Genomic DNA, 16687 nt, shown 5'->3' on the forward strand with positions numbered 1-16687 from the left:
TAAATTCCAAAATATGCCGAATTCCAAACTTTTGTTTTTCATTAAGGGTCTAAGGTTATCTTTTTATATCTCCTCTCTACAAAAAAATAAAAATAAATTAATCAGCGAGCAGATTAAACTTTGGAAATTTTATATATACCACAGGACTATATTTAGGAGCCATAATTCCACTTTACTTATTTTCAAATAATTACTTAATAACATTTCTCATGTTTAAATGAGAACATACAGAAGAGCACTTATTAATTTTTAAAATAAAAATTAGTATCGTTCGTTGATTTAATTGGCTCATTAAATTCACATCACAGATTTTCTCATGTTAATGATAATGCAAGGACAAGAAGAAAAAAATGGTAATGTTAGAAAGTAGAAATAAGAGAGAAAAGGTTATTATATACTCACCGCTCACCTATGGATGAGATGGGTGAAACAATTAAGCATATCATAGGGGTGGTAAACGAAAGGTCTCGAGTTGAAAATGAATTGAATAAAAATAGTGGGAATTTTCGATATAGCCACTTAAAAATATCTTAATTATGCTCCATAATTATAGTTTGCTAATTACAATTTGTAGCTATAGTTATAGCAGCGTTTGTATAATTCACGCAACATTTGTATACGTTTGTATAATTCGCTATACAATTCGCGATTTTTGTATAATGTTTGTATATTTCACTATACAATTCATGTCCAACGTTTGTATAATTCGCTATACAATTTGTAGTGTTGCTATACAATTCGATTCACGCACATCGTTTGTATAAATCGCGCAAATTATACAAACTCAATTGTATAATCGCCCGATTATACAAACCTCAAACTGTAATTATAGCTAGATGTTTGCCACGAGCCATAATTAATTCAAACTATAGCTATATTAGCTAATTAATTAACTAGTATATGTTTGCTTATCCGCATAATTTTCCCATAAAAATAAGGAAAATACACAAAGTAGACCAATTGTGAAACTATTTAGTCAAATTATACTCAACCCAAACTATTTAATGGACTCATGGCCCAAACTATTTTCTCTCTTAAGACACTTTTTCCTTTCTTATTTCGCCCATGACGTCATCATCACTGCTATGAATTAATCATCTGTGGTATTCCATCAGTATATTGATACCATATCGGTATAATATATAACTGAGCATAATTCTCTGTGATACTCTGGCGGTATATTGATACCTTATAACTATCATATAAGATCTGACTCTTTTTTAAGAAATAAAATAAAACAACAAAGATAAAATTATTAAAGTCACAATCTTATTTATTAAACTCTAAATTAGTAAAAAAAAAATATTCTTTGTGATACTCTGTCGGTATATTGATACTATATCGAAATCATATAAGACTGAGGTTAATCCTCTGTGATACTCTATCAGTATATTAATACCCTATCGATATCATATAGGATGGACATTGTCATCAATATGATGTCAACGCGCGAATTTTAAAATAAATTTATGTCTTTTTAAAATAAAAAAGAATATAAAAATAATGAAATATTTAAGAATAAATATTTTTCCTTTTTAGGTATAAGTGTTAACAGCCCCCAAAATAAGCTACAATTCATTTTTAATCTTTCCAAATCTAATAGCAAAATTAAGTGCATGGGTTAAATAATGAGAGTTGAAAGCGGATTTATTGCAAGCGGATTAAATAAATATGGGTTGAAATTGCCATCAACCAAATCCCCCAAACAATATAATTTTAATCCTAATTGACTTCTTCCAAGCTTTCCATCCCACAATTATTACAGCATATGATGAGTTATAAAGAGGGGCATTAGCAAAAATTGCATGTCCAATCCATTATTCAATATCAGTATACATAATAACAACAACAATAATAATATACCTGTATATCCCATAAGTAGTGAAATTTGGGAATGATACAATTTACGTAGACTTACTTCTACTTGATAGTATACATATATACATAATACATCTAAAGGCAATGCTTTTTGTCAAAATCTTTATCAGACAATAAACCAGATATCAATCTTGTTAGTCTTTCAGCACCTGATCCAGGCTGCAACCAAGTTATGTTTGTTACAATGTAGTTTGAAATAGTTGCATTAACATCCCCAAACCAACTACCAGGAACAAAACCATCAGGTTTACGCCCTAATAGCTCGAAATCAATCTTATCAAGCACTGGTTCGTTCTTCCCAAATTTTCTAGCAAACGGGGCATTGCTATCGACCATTTCCCGATAATCATCCATCGTGAGATAGTGTGGATGTTGCTTTGGAGGATTGTCCCATGCTATAAAATGAAGGTCGTGGTTTACTGTAGTATTTATAAATTCTTGGACATTGCATACGACAGTATGAAAATATCCTTCAGGTGAAGAGAGAAAATTAGCATAGTACATTAAGAGTGTCCTTGGGAGGCTATCCCACCCGAACAATAAGTACTCGACAAAGGACCGTGAGAGCATCATCCATGCGGATCCTGTAGAGATGAAGTTAAAATTTTGAGTTTATAAGTTCTAAATCGAAATTACAAAATAAGAAAGAATTTTGTGTTTGGTATGATAATATAAAAGAGTATTGATGATATTGCTCTTTAATAAATCATTACTTGATTTTCATGGTTCCAAATTATATTGTCCTATTAAAAACCATCCCGACAAGCCAAAAATAGTTATACGAACTCATACAATTGCGTAAATACTAAAAATCAAAAGGTTGGATTATTACAATTTAGTTGAGTGAAATTGAATATTAAAAACTTATAATGGTGAAACAGGGCTTGTTATATCCCACTAGTTTAGGAGTTAATTACTTAGATACATTTTAGTCTGCAATATTATGAATCTTACCAAATTTTGGTGTGTCCAAATACATATAACTCGAGATAAATGAGGTCAAAATTAGGTGTAATTTGTTCTAGATATATTGTATTCAAGTGGAAATTGGCATGTATTTAGGATACATAGACAAATTTCGCTCGCCTCCCTCCACCTCGCTTGCCACTCTCCTACCAGATACATGTGAATCACACCAAATACATACAGATACATGTATCTAGTGTGATTCACATGTCTTTGGAATACATAGATTATCTTGCTTGTCTCTCTCCCTATTTTTAGTTTATATGGTATCAAAATATATATATCTAGGTGTATCTTTCTCAATATATGGTAGAAAACTCTTAATTAATTAGTGATAAAATACGTAATTATTTAAAAATATAAATACAATTAGTACATATGGTATGAATATATGTCTAATAAGGTAGTTCTCCCCTATTTTTTTTTTTATTAATGAAACGCCAGAATGTAAAGTTTATAAATTGTCACCTGTGAATAATTTAAATGCTGTTGGCACACTCCTTTGTGGTTCAACAAAGAAGACATCTGATTTGTTCAAGCTGTATAACCCTGGATCAATTATTACAGGCTTGGCTCTATATTCCCTACATTAATTAAACCACAAATAGACATTTGATTAAATCATTATTTAATTAATAATAAGTTGATTAAATGGAAATTAAGTTAATTATGCACACACTCTTTCCAATCGAGATCACTTGTATGCTCAATAAAGTTAAGATATCTTGGAATACTCCTTAAACTATGAAGCAAATCTGTCAATATAAAATCAGATTAATTAGCAAAATCTGCAGTGAATAGACCAAAGGCATTATCTATTTGGGAAACGTATCAATACGTGTATATTATATATATATTTGTGAGGGTGACTCAAGATAATCGGAGGCATGAAGCAAAATTTTAATTAGAGGTCCAAAGTCTAAAACAAACTTCATATGTATTTATTTATTTTTAAAAAATCTAACTTTTTAGATGCAAATTATGACTTAATATATTTCATAAATAATATTTTAGATTTTTTTTTAATTATTTGTTTCAGGTAAGATTTTATCAATTCAACGTTGAAAAACAATTATTCACTGAGTCAATCATCATATGAATTTTTAACATAATTCTATAACTAATAAGCTGACAAATTTTAGATAAAAATAAGAATTAGAACCATAGAATTTGATAACTTGGTATACCCCACTTTAATATACTTGTTGTAATGCTTGAAGATCTGAGAAGAAATAAAAAATAAAAAGAATTTACAATTCACTTTATTTAACATTTTTCGACTATTGATTTTTGACAGGATACAAAAAGTTAAAAATTATAAAAGGACAAAATGTAAGAAGACAAAACAACGTTTTCTTGATTTCTTCTATTTAAAAAAGATTAAAGAAAATAAAATAATATAATTTTCTTTAAAAAACTATACTTTTTATCATAAATAATTAATTTTTTATGAACATATTAACACACAATATATTCTTATTCGAGGTCTAACACATACACCTTATTTTCTTAAGCATAGAGCCGACTCTGTGTATAGCATACTTAAATATATAAAACCTATACATTTATTGACTATATTATAAACTAGATCAATCAAAAACATTCAACTGTAATTATTTCAAATCTAAAGCACAAGTTATAAAACTTACATAGATATACTATATTAACAAAATATTTATTATTTATAGTAATAACATTTTTATTTTCGTTGAACATTTATAATACATATTACAAAAAATAATTTATAAAATACCTATAATGGGTAATATATTTATTACACACTTTAATACAATTATAATACACTGTGTCAATTTTTTTACTAAGCAAACCTAATATATTTTTAAAATACTTATCATATATTTATATTACATGCATAATTCACTTTTAATACCTAGTGCAAATTTATCATACTATTATTATGTATTGCTATAAATAGTAATAACTAAAAAATATCGCTAAAATCAGTTATTATTTATGGAAGGAAAATACTCTTTTTAGTAATTTTTACTTAAAATGTTTTCCATAACATCATTTCGTTATAATAATTTAAAAAATACGAGAACAAAGTGGTCATAAAGAAGTTTGAATTGTGGGCTTACCATCTTGTGTTACTAAAGGATAATCAGAAGCACTCAAATTGATAAACCAATCCCATTCACCACCTTCCTTCACCAAAATAGCAGCAGCATGAAGTGTATTGCTCACCATAGTAGGACCTCTATAAGTAACCAAATTAGATTTCTTAATTACCTTCACATTCACAAACAAACTCTCTTTCTTCACAAATTTCACCAGTTCATTTCTCTCTTCATCAGAGGTCTCGAGATCCAAATGCAATACGTACTGATTTAACGGATGATACAACGCCTTCAATGTCCTCTTTATCCTCTCTCCATCACCAATTGAACCAGATATCAAATACGCCAATCGCGGTATTGTTGAATTGGATCGAAGTGGAGACGTATGTAGTTTTGATTCGACGAATGATATTGATGAAGCTCGTACTGATGATGTAACTTGGAGAAAAAAAGAAGTTGAATTAAGAAAGGAAATTATGAATAAAGAGGAGATTAACAGAGCAAAAATGAACCATTTGTTGCTAACTAATTCCATTTTCGCTCTGTTTTTCTAAATATAGTTTCTTTATATATATATATATATATATATATTACTGAAATATCTTTAACGTAGAGATGGAAAAAGGTATGTTTGAGTGGTTCTAGAGCATTGAAGGTCACTGAAGGTTAGTGCAAAGTATAGTCTTGCTTAATGATACGGACAGGGGAATGATAAGTGGACTTTTTTTTGTGGGGTGGGGTGGGGTTAGGGGTAATTAATAAAAAAATAATATCACTAAAGTAAGATTGGATTTACCATCCATTTCCGATACCCACATTGAATTCGGTCTAAATCTGGATTTGTGTCAGGAAGTTCCACATCAGGGGAGGGGTAAAGAGCTCCCTAACAAAAGTGACTCCATACCCAGGAGGACAAAAACCCAAAATCTCTGATTAAAGATGAACGAATACTTACCATTTCACGACAACCCTTATTGGTGAATATTCAGTTTCTTGATTGTAGCAGTGAGAGTTTAATGCTTTAATTGTACAATTTATAATGCTTTAGTCCTTTGTTTATGTCGCTAGCAATATAAAGCCATGTAATTAATGAAATTTAAGAGACAAATTTTCATTCATATTTTTTTAATCTTGTTTTGTTGCATCTTTTTCAAAAATCATAACATATAGGAGGGTTAGTTTTCAATGCGCCCCAACTAATCTCTGGACACGTGTACCCGATTAATGTGGTTATGTTGTACCAAAGTTGAGTACTTTGCTTATGTGGATGATACTTTAGTCTTTTGCTCTGCAAGTTGGACTATTTTGCATCGAATTTTGGATGTTCTTTGATCTTATGAAGAGGCGTCGCGTCAAATGGTGAATAAGAATAAGAGTTGATTCTATGTTCATGGCAAAATACCAATGCTAGTAATTGACAAAGTGCAGCAGATTACTGGTTTTCAAAGAAAATAATCCCCCTTTTGCTTATATGGTTAGAAAAGTTGATTTCTTGGAAAGGAAAGCATTTTACACATGCTTCAATCTACGTCTATTTATTTATCTATCAAAATATGTTCTTAACCAACTTCATTGACGGTTTGCTTGTTTCTTTTGGAACAATAATTTGGAGGTGCTAGCTCGGCATTGGTGATTTCCTTATGCAACATTTGAAGGAGGTATGGGATCTAAATCTCTTTTTTGATATATCGAATTCCTTGATTGTGGAGCAAGTTTGTGGTTAATAGATGTTGTAGGCGTGGTCATCCTGTCGTGATTTGGAAAGCCTAAGCAATCTGAGAGGCAGATTCAGAATTTTAATTTGATGAGTTCAAAATTTAGGTTCTTACAACTAAACTTGTTACTTTTTTGGTAGCATATAGGAGTCTTAACAGTACTGTTTGATTTATTGCAAACTGTTAAGAACACAAGAATGCTAGTGTAACTATTCATTCAACAAATGTATGTGTAAAGTAGGTAATATTGTAGTAAAGCTTACACCATTGTAATCAGTGGCGGATCCAGAAATTTTATGAAGGGGGTTCAAAAAAAAATTAAACACGCTAATTATATCCATAAAAAAACAGGTCGGGTCAAATATACCTGTTTTGCAAGAAGTATGGGGTCTTTCTACAAGTTGTTCAGTTTCTTTTGAATTCTCTTTAGTTCCTGAAAGTGCAAATGGAGAGCAAATATAAACTTTTACATTTAAAAAGACTTAAAATAAACACCAACTCAAAGTAAAAGCACTCTTCCTCCGGAAAAATAATTTGACATAAAATGGCTTCAAAACAATACAAAAACATCCTGAACAATAGAGTTATAGGCATTTTCTATCGAATTAGAAAGCATGTAATAATAAGCCTATCAAAACATTGTTTTACAATTGAAATTCAACTACATACACTACTACAAATCTACAATTGTACTCTACGAGGTTTCATATCTTGAAATGTCTTAATAATAGCATCATTAGAAATACTATCAAATACATCTTTTTCTAAATAAGGCACCAAACAACCACTAAAAAAATCATCACTCATTTTGCTCCGCAAGTCATTCTTGATATACTTTATTGCCGAAAAAGCTCTTTCAACGGAGGCAGTGGCAACTGGTAGAAGTAGAGCAAGTTTTACTAAGCGGAATACCAAAGGATAAGTAGAATGCTTCTTTGTCTGAATTAATATTTTGGAAAGATCACAAAGCCCATTTAGATCGGAGAACCTTTCATCAACATCACGAACATCTACAACATAACTTGCAAGTTGATTCTCAAGAGCACTCATATTAGATTCATCAAAGTCATCCGGATATAATTTCGCCATTCTCATTACTTTTTTAATGTCAAAACTTGAAAATGAGTTAATTGGATTTAAGCAAGCAATTCCATGGAGCAAATCGGTAGTCACCTCATCAAAACGACCATTAAGTTCTTGAAGTTGTCAATAAATAATATTGCAAAAAACTTCAACACGATAATGATATAAGATTGTATAGTTAGCAAGATTTCGTCGTGATCTTAAAGCGCTAACATATGGCTCCTCAAAGTTAGGTATCAAAACATCATGTTTAATACAAAATGTAGATACCTTAGCAATAAGAGAGTCCCATTCATCATCCCTTAAAACTTGCAACCTTCTCTTTGCTACTTCAACAAGTAGCATGGCATTTGCAATATCTTGCTCCTTTTTTTATAAGCATTTATTAAGCTCATTTGTAATTGCTAAGACATCTCTCATCAAATGCAACATGAATGCAACCTCATATGTTCGGCAAGCTTCGAGATGTCCCATTGCCTTAGCTCTTTCATCCATATTTCGTGCATCAAGAGCAAGTGATTCAAGAACATCAAGAATAGAGTCAAACATAATAATAAAATTATTAAAGGATTTATAATGAGATCCCCAACGAGTGTCACAAGCTCTTGAAAGACCAAGTTGTTGATTCAAGCCCCTACCGGTTGTAAGTTCACCCATATCTAATGCCTCTTTAATCGTTTCTTTTTGAGAATCACGTAATTCATCCATACGTTTGAAAGAAGATCCCAATACATTAAAAATATTTGAGACCAATACTACAAGTTTTCCCACTTCAACACACTTTTTAGAGACCCCAACAAGAGTTAGTTGAAGTTGATGAGCAAAACAATGGATGGAATGAGCCGATCTACTTTCTTGACTAATCAACATTTTAAGGCCATTGATCTCACCTTACATATTGCTTGCTCCATCATAACATTGTCCACGCACACTTGATGGACTCAAAGAATGTTTAGCAAGTAAATTAACAATTGCCTCCTTTAGAGATGAAGCACTAGTATCTTGAACATGAACAATGTCAATAAGTCGCTCCATCACAAATCCCTTTCTATCAATATATCGAAATACAATAGCCATTTGCTCTTTGCGTGACACATCAAAGGATTCATCAACTAGCAAGGCAAAGTAATCACCATTTAATTCCTCAAGAATAGCTTTAACGGTCTCTATTTTACATGCACTCACAATATCTTTTTGAATTATTGGAGAAATCATTTGATCATTTTTAGGAGCATGTTCTAGTACATAATCACATATTTTATCACATTTTTTTGCATACCATGAGAGAATTTCAAGAAAGTTACCCCTACTAAGTGATGATTTAGATTCATCATGACCTCGAAATGCAAATTCCTGAGTTATGAGAAGTCTTACTACATCAACCGAAGCACTTAAGCGAATCCAATATCCATACTTGAGTTGATTAGATTGCCTCTCAAATGCAAATTGAATAGACTGCCGTTGTCGTAATAAATCTTGACATTTCTTTTTTGATTGATTATGAATGCTATTTGGTAGACCAATATGTTTGTCAAGACTACTCTTTTTATTCCAACTCTTAAGCCCAACACTTGAAAATACTTCACCTCCCCCTTGATAAATGTTATGGTCTTTAAATAGATAACAATACAAACAATAGACTGCATCTTTACTAACACTATACTCCAACCAATCATGATATACATCATCAAACCATTCATGATTAAAACGACGCATTGATACAGATATATTTGTTTGAGGATACTCATGCACCGCTAGACGAGGTTGGCAAGGACCATTCAAAAGGTATGTTCTTCTAATAACATCACGATGATTTGGATGATAGTTCAATATTGAGATTTTTTCACCAGGATCAAACTTTAAAGAATCCAAATCAAATTCTTGAGAAGAGTGTAATGATACTTCCGAATGATTAGCATTTTCTTCTTTGTTAGATTGACTATGACTATGAGAGGCTAAACTTGATTTCGAAACTTTGGTGAAATACTTCTTCATTGAAGCTTGATAGTTGAGACTAAACAGTAAAGAGCACATAAATAAGACAATAAATACCATTATACTAAAGCCAAAGGCATATATAATTCTGAAAAGTTTTAGAACACACAAAAAAAGGAAGAAGAGCTAAGAACTTACAGCAGGTCAGCAATGAGCAATGAGCAGGCACAGCGGGCAGCGGCAACGGGCAGCAACTGGCAGTGGCGAATGGACAGCAGCAGCAAAGACCAAAGAGCAGCTAGGAGAAGAGAAGAGTTGAGGAGAAAAAGAGGCTTTTTCATCCCTAGAAATTAGAAGAAGAGGGCTTTTTTATTTGTTAAGTTTTCAATTAAAGATTTAAAATTAAAAAAAATTAAAATGTTAAGAAGTCATTTTTTAATTTAAAAAACGCCAAAAAAATAAATCTAAAAACGCACCTAAAAACAGAAGAAGAAAAAAGTGTGGCTATTTTTGGATTCGAACCCGCGACACAAGGGGCTTGCAAGCGAAATATTGAACCCTCTTTGCCATTGAGCTAGTCCTTTGGCTTATGCTCAGGGTGTTCAACATTAAATATATACACATAAATTAAAAAATATATTTTATATATACAGTATAATTTTTTAACGAAGTGGGTTCGGATGAACCCCTGGACTCAACGTAGATCCGCCCATGACTGGAACATATTTTGATTGGGTCAATTCACTCAGGTAATCAATATATTTGGCCTCTATTGATAAGGAGGTACTCATCAGCAGTATGACTTGTGTAGGGTCTTCAGCAAAAGGGTCCTCATCATCAGGATCCTTATATTTAGCAACTTCTACCATCATTTCTTGCATCCGTTTTTGCTCGATTTTCGTCAAATAAATAGCTGGGAAAGGGAACTCAATTCCTGGCTTTTCCTTTGAATGCAAAAAGTAGGAAAGAACAGCTGCACCAAAAGTTAAGAGTGTGATAGCTGGAATGTTTTTTGAATTTGCAATTTCCTTAGCCCATAGCTGTAATACATCATGTATTAACAAATCAGGTTTCAAATCATGCAATATTCTTGAAAATTCAGGTTTGGACATTTTGACAGCTTTTTTGAGAGTGGAGTTGAGATGGGTTGGAAGTCCATTTGTTGTATGGTAATTAGGAGGAAGCTCAGGTAATTCTGGTATATGGAGTTCAACAAGGTGAATTGAAAGAGAATACTTTTGAGGGAATTTGCAATGCATCAATCAGAGGAGAAAATATTATAAAGACGCAAAACCTTGAAGTGGCGTAAATTACAAAGGAAATGAAGACTTTCATATATGAACTCTCTGTGGAGAAGCAACATTCTTTCAAATACACTATGCATCTTGTGAGAAAATGAAGTGGAGAAGAAAGAGGATGAGCACTTGTTTTAATTCGTCTCTTCGCTCCTTTCTTCCGACAGATATCCGCCTTACTTCATCATCTAAAGCACTAATAACTCAAACTACAAAGCAACAAGAAGTTGAAAAATTACAAACAAGCTGCACATGAATTCTCGCGATTTAGACAAGAGTGTAGCTTGATACGGAGACCACTGCAGGAGAAATAGCAGAATGAATGTACACAAACTCGAGGCTTTTTCCAGCTGGTAACGAGTTGAGCCAAGCCGGAAACACGTAGGAGTCACCATACTTTGAAAGACCCCAGAGAGAACCATAGAGCTGGGATACTGAGAGCTTCAAGTTCTTCAATGTCTTAGAAGATTTGTTAGTTACTATTGCTGAGTATCTGTAGTAAGTTTTCTCCTTTTGAACCCATGAAGTTGTTTCCCTTTGCTCAATAGCAATGTCTGAAGCTGCAGATATTATGTTATTCCAATTTAGATTTCTCTCTTAAAAAAATTATAGCTACAATTTATTTAGGCATAATATATAAACAAATACTCAAACTTGACCTCATTTAGCGAGTAGCACTCTAACTTTGAGAGTGCACATCTAGACACCTCAAATTGATCTCAACTGTCAACTAAATACTAAGTCGTCTCCACGATGTCTCGTGGTCGTGGACACCCGATGCTGACATGGAGCATAATGTCTAGATGATCATCTTGTAAGATTGGAGTGTTCAGCCGACACAATGAAAACGAGTTGAGGTGTCGTTGGGGTATTAACTTGTCAGTTGATGCCAAGTTTGAGTATTTGTTTATGATTATGTCATTTACTTAATTAATTCTAACTGTAAGAAGAAGAGCTAAAGTACCTGGGGCTGGAGTTACTTTTTGCTCTGGATCTGGTTTTGGCTGAGGAATAGCAACTGTAAGTAGCAAAGGTAAACTCTTTGTTAGCAATAACTTCAAATAACTAACTTAGAATCAGAGGTAGTAAATGGGAGGGTTGGAACAAATTTGAGCAGGTTAAAATAGGTCAAATCAATAAACATGTCACAACCCAACTCGCCCAAAGTTTGCTTGGGCAAGAATAGTTTGGGTCAAGATGGATCAAACAACGGATCATAATCCAATCTGTCCAACATGACCCAAACCTCTTCCTTTTCATTTTTCTCTTTGAAAAAGAAAGTGAAAAGTAACCAAGAATACCTGGAAGGAGCTGACTATATTCACTTTGACCACCATGAAGTCTAGCTAAAACACCAATCAAGGGAGCATTGTTATAGGTAGCTGGTTCAGTTTGCTCATAGTTGTCTCTTTGATCAGCAAAGTTGTCATAGGCATCAGGTCCTCCAACAATGGCTCCGGTTAGAAGATTGGGATCGTTCGCCTTTCTGCTAAACCAGGTAGCATAACCTCCACGGCAACTAACAAAAGTAGGATCAACCTTTACGGAGACGATGGAGGAACCTCTGTGGTGAACTTGTCTCGGGTAATTGTTTCCATATCCCACCATGTAACTTGTGGCTCTTGGATTATCTCCAAGAAGGTAGTCAACCTAAAACGATAAAACATGCTTGAGAATTTAACCACTGCATGCATTGTGTACGAGTCGCTGTGTTTGGACATGAATTTTACTTGGGAGTGAAAAACAATCATTTCACTTGAAATACTCCTCAAATAAGTTTTTTCAATATTCACCGGTACATGCAAATTATGAAGTATTTTACTTATGGCCAGATAATCATTAGTCCCTCCATTTCAATTTATGTGTGTCTTAACGTACTTTCTTTTTAGTTTGTTTAAAAGATAAAGTCACTTTTTATATTTAGTAACTCTTTGACTCCAACACCCCACGAGATTTAAGGGCAGTTTGGCACATTACACATATCTTTAGACTTGGACCATAGGATCCAAAAGTAATCCTTACTTTTCTTTAATTTCGTGCCCAGGCAAACTAAGACACATAAATGAAACGGAGAGAGTATATATTTACCTGTGACTTGGCAAATGCCAGGAGCTCGGGTGGTGATACAGGGCCGGATGAACACACGAGGGATTTTTTAGCAGATGCCAAATAGTCAGAGTAAACAGTTGCAAGGAATGAAGCACTTGTGACAAATTGCATGTTGTTCCATCTCTGCCTGAAAATGAGACCTCCTGGACTCTTATGAATGTTTTGGTTACCCTTACCAAGACATGCACACATAAAGTTCTCAGCCTTTTCCTGGTACTTCTCAAAGACAGCTGCATGATTACCAGCATTTCCTTGCATTAGGAACTGCAATTATACATACAAAATAGGTTAATGATTTGCCTAGTAAAAGAATATGTCATGACACCTAGCAGTCTTGCTCAAGAATGCCACGATGTAAAACTAAGACTTTCATGTAATTGACCTTAGCAGCAAGAGTCTGAACACCAGCATACTTGACGTCCCAGCCAAATTCGGTCATAGACCAACCTGTTCCACCAAGTGCATCGCCATTCTCCCCTAGGTAGTTCAAGTAATATTGCTTGTTAGATGCCTTGTACAGCCAGGCAGCAGCCCACAGTAATTCATCCTGTTAAAATCAAAATCTTCTTGATTAATTGTTGTGAAAATGACAAGATGTATACAATTTAACAAAGAGATTGTCGTAGTATTTCTTCATGAAATAATCACACATACCGCGTACCCACTGACAGATCGATAGTACTTCTGGGCCACAGTAATACTACTATCATATTTGCCCCTGTATTTGTCCGCAAACTCGAATAGCTGAAAACAACAGTAATAACTAGTTATGAAAATGAAGATGTAAATAATGTAGTACTAATGTGGTAACTGCCTAATAACCCCGCCCCGCCCCTCTCCAATTAATAAATGTATGACATGTATTTCTTAAATATTTTGAACCCAGTATCTATCAAAAATAACTTTTTTATCTCACAAAAGTAGATGTAAGGTCTATATACCCTGGTATGTTATTGTTGATGTATTTTTTATTTTCTAACTTTATGCTATTCTTATAGGTAAATTATTTAGTTCTATGTAAAAATCTCGCTGACCTGATAGGCATGAGTTAGAAGCTCCTTGGCATAGTCAGGATTGGTGTTTCGAAAAACGATGGAGGCAGCAGCCATGGCGGCGGCTGTCTCCCCAGCAAGATCAGATCCAGGGCGGCTTGGATCAATCCTGTAAGCAGCTCTTGAAGTGGTCATGTCCTCTGGTCTTTGCCAACAGTAATGGTCTGTGTTACCATCTCCAACCTATACATTATTTAACATAATTACATCAACTACTACTCCTAATAATCATATAAGTCTAAACATTTCAAATTGTCAAAATTATATATATACATAATCTATAATCTTAGTTTAAAAGTTGAGTTTTATTCCATTGAAAATGACATGTTGGTATACATACCAAATTTGATACTAGTGAAACAATGCTATAAATGAGTTTTAAGTTTTTCGGTTGTTGACTACCTGAACATTTAACTTGTTTGAGGAAAATTTTTTATACCATCAAATATACAATGATAAGCTTTCTTATAAAGTGAAATTTGAAAATAAGATACGTTCCATGTTATAATAAATAAAAATGCCTTGATGTTGTGAAAATTATTTACACTAACGATATATATCTGGATTAATTACCTCTCCATATAGGACATGTGGTTCAGGGTGAGCTTTAAGGAGATAATCAGTACCCCACTTAACAGCATCTATAGCATTACTAAGCTCTCCACTTTCACTCAGTTGTTTTCCATACTCAATTATGCTCCATGACATCATAGTAACAGTGAATGCCATTGGCAGCCCAAATTTCACATTATCCCCTGCATCATAGTACCCTCCTACCAAATCCACCTGCAAAACAATCAGAGACGGATCTAAGATTTTTATAACACGAGCACACCATTAAAAAAAGAAAATAAAATTAATCACTAATCTTTTAGGTAAATAAATTACTAATATTCAATTAAGTACACTATTTAAATACTATTAGATCCAATTCTAATAAATATGTAATACATCAAATGTCATTGTTATAATATTAAAATGTTGTTCGAATAACTTACGCCACTAGCCTTTCCGTCCTTAAGACCAGAATTACCCCTCCATTGAACTCTTTGATCATGAGGAAGGTAACCAGATCTCTGAGCTTCGTAAAACAGAAAGCTCTTGCTAAGTGCTTCACCATAATTATGGCTACCAAATGCCAAATTAGGAAACAGCAGGAGCAGAGAAGTAATGTAACAGAGCATTAAAAAACCTTTCATTATATATTTGTAGTAATTGTTACTAAAAATGTTTACAAAGAAAAAGGAAGGCCAATGTAGGTCCAACAGAGAAGAAAGAGTGAGAATTGGGGAGAAAGGGAAGAAATTGAACTTGTATATATGGTGGAGGGAAGAAGAGAAGAAGCCAAAATTTTAGAAAATGGAACAGTGTGGACAAATAATGCAAAATTTGGTTTATTTAAAAATCAAAAGAAATTAAATAAAAATAATGTCATTGATACTTCATAGTTTCAGTGTAAGGAGGAGGAAAATGGTTGGGACTGAGAGACAATGGCATGTGCTTTTGTTTGTCGCTTTTGGCGAACAAGGTTCGGCGCGGAAATTACAATTAGAAGGAGATAATTACTTCGATTCACTTTTACTAGTTGGGTAAAACTAGAATTTTATTTTTAAGAATTTTGAATTATATAAAGATGATTTTAAGTGATAATAATTTAAAATGAATTTATTGCTGCGCCCGAGCCCCATTATGTGCATATGCTTTGAGAAATAACAAATAAAATAATAATTTTACTCAAAATTATTATAAGTCATATAAATATTGATTAGAATGAATATTAAATAAATAATAAAATTATCTCTTGAATTTTTAAATTGGACAAATAAAAGGAGATATCTAGTTTTAGAGCCCGTTGATTTGAAAAAAATGACTTTTATTTAAGTAAAAATGAAATAAGTAGTGGCAACTTTTAACTTTTGACTTTTTTTTTATAAATTTTAATTGATTTTAAACATTTTTTTAATTTGTCAAAACTTCCAAAAGTGAAAATGATCCAATCCAAATAGACTCTTAGTATAGTGGACAAGTAAAACTAAACAAAAAAGTACTCCCTTTGTCTGCTTTTACTTTGTCTACTGCACAAAAATGTAGAAATCCATTTTTACTTGTTCAATTTAGAAAATAAAGAGAGAATTCATTATTCAGTTCCTAATTTACTGCTATTAACTATATTCATTTCGCAATATATTTTTTAAATATTACATTTATTATATTCAAAAAGTAATATAGTAAAATTATTATTTTTTAAAAAATATGTTAAATCAATAGTAGATAAGTAAAAATTGGACGGAGGGAGGATTAGTTAAAGTAATTAATGAATAATCATATTGTACTAATTTATTATAGGTCTAGACAGACAATGTGTACAAAGTTAAATGGAGGAAAAAGAGTTTGTAGGAGAATGCAGTCAAAAAGAGTTGCTGAAGACTATCTGTTGTGTCACTATTCCTATTTGTGTAAATTTATTAACGTTTGGCCAACGAGGCCATGTGGTAAAGGCGATGCTAAATTTCAAATACGGCCAAAACTTAAAAAGGCTAAAGCATCAATTAATCGGTACGTGGACATAGTTTATT

The 16687-nt window shown here is 32.7% G+C and overlaps 3 protein-coding genes across 3 annotated transcripts; all 3 read right to left on the reverse strand.

Annotated features, from left to right (window-relative positions):
- Positions 1 to 1953: 1953 nt before the first annotated feature.
- On the reverse strand, positions 1954 to 5463 carry LOC129889141 (beta-glucuronosyltransferase GlcAT14A-like). The gene is made up of 4 exons (XM_055964324.1): positions 4944 to 5463; positions 3524 to 3599; positions 3313 to 3428; positions 1954 to 2462 (listed from the first exon to the last, which is right to left on the reverse strand). Exons 1-4 carry the CDS (start codon positions 5455 to 5457, stop codon positions 1954 to 1956), a joined length of 1215 nt encoding a protein of 404 aa, XP_055820299.1. The 5' UTR covers positions 5458 to 5463.
- Positions 5464 to 7318: 1855 nt separating this feature from the next.
- Positions 7319 to 8428, reverse strand: LOC129894462 (uncharacterized). The gene is made up of 3 exons (XM_055970172.1): positions 8162 to 8428; positions 7991 to 8086; positions 7319 to 7810 (listed from the first exon to the last, which is right to left on the reverse strand). Exons 1-3 carry the CDS (start codon positions 8426 to 8428, stop codon positions 7319 to 7321), a joined length of 855 nt encoding a protein of 284 aa, XP_055826147.1.
- Positions 8429 to 10956: 2528 nt separating this feature from the next.
- Positions 10957 to 15357, reverse strand: LOC129873913 (endoglucanase 6-like). Its single transcript, XM_055949141.1, has 9 exons — positions 15110 to 15357; positions 14685 to 14897; positions 14094 to 14294; positions 13714 to 13803; positions 13442 to 13606; positions 13039 to 13323; positions 12252 to 12600; positions 11915 to 11968; positions 10957 to 11510 (listed from the first exon to the last, which is right to left on the reverse strand). The coding sequence occupies exons 1-9, from the start codon at positions 15308 to 15310 to the stop codon at positions 11218 to 11220; spliced, it is 1851 nt and encodes a 616-aa protein (XP_055805116.1). The 5' UTR covers positions 15311 to 15357; the 3' UTR covers positions 10957 to 11217.
- Positions 15358 to 16687: the final 1330 nt, after the last annotated feature.

The sequence above is a fragment of the Solanum dulcamara genome, chromosome 1, assembly GCF_947179165.1.
Source record: "Solanum dulcamara chromosome 1, daSolDulc1.2, whole genome shotgun sequence".
NCBI lineage: Eukaryota > Viridiplantae > Streptophyta > Magnoliopsida > Solanales > Solanaceae > Solanum > Solanum dulcamara.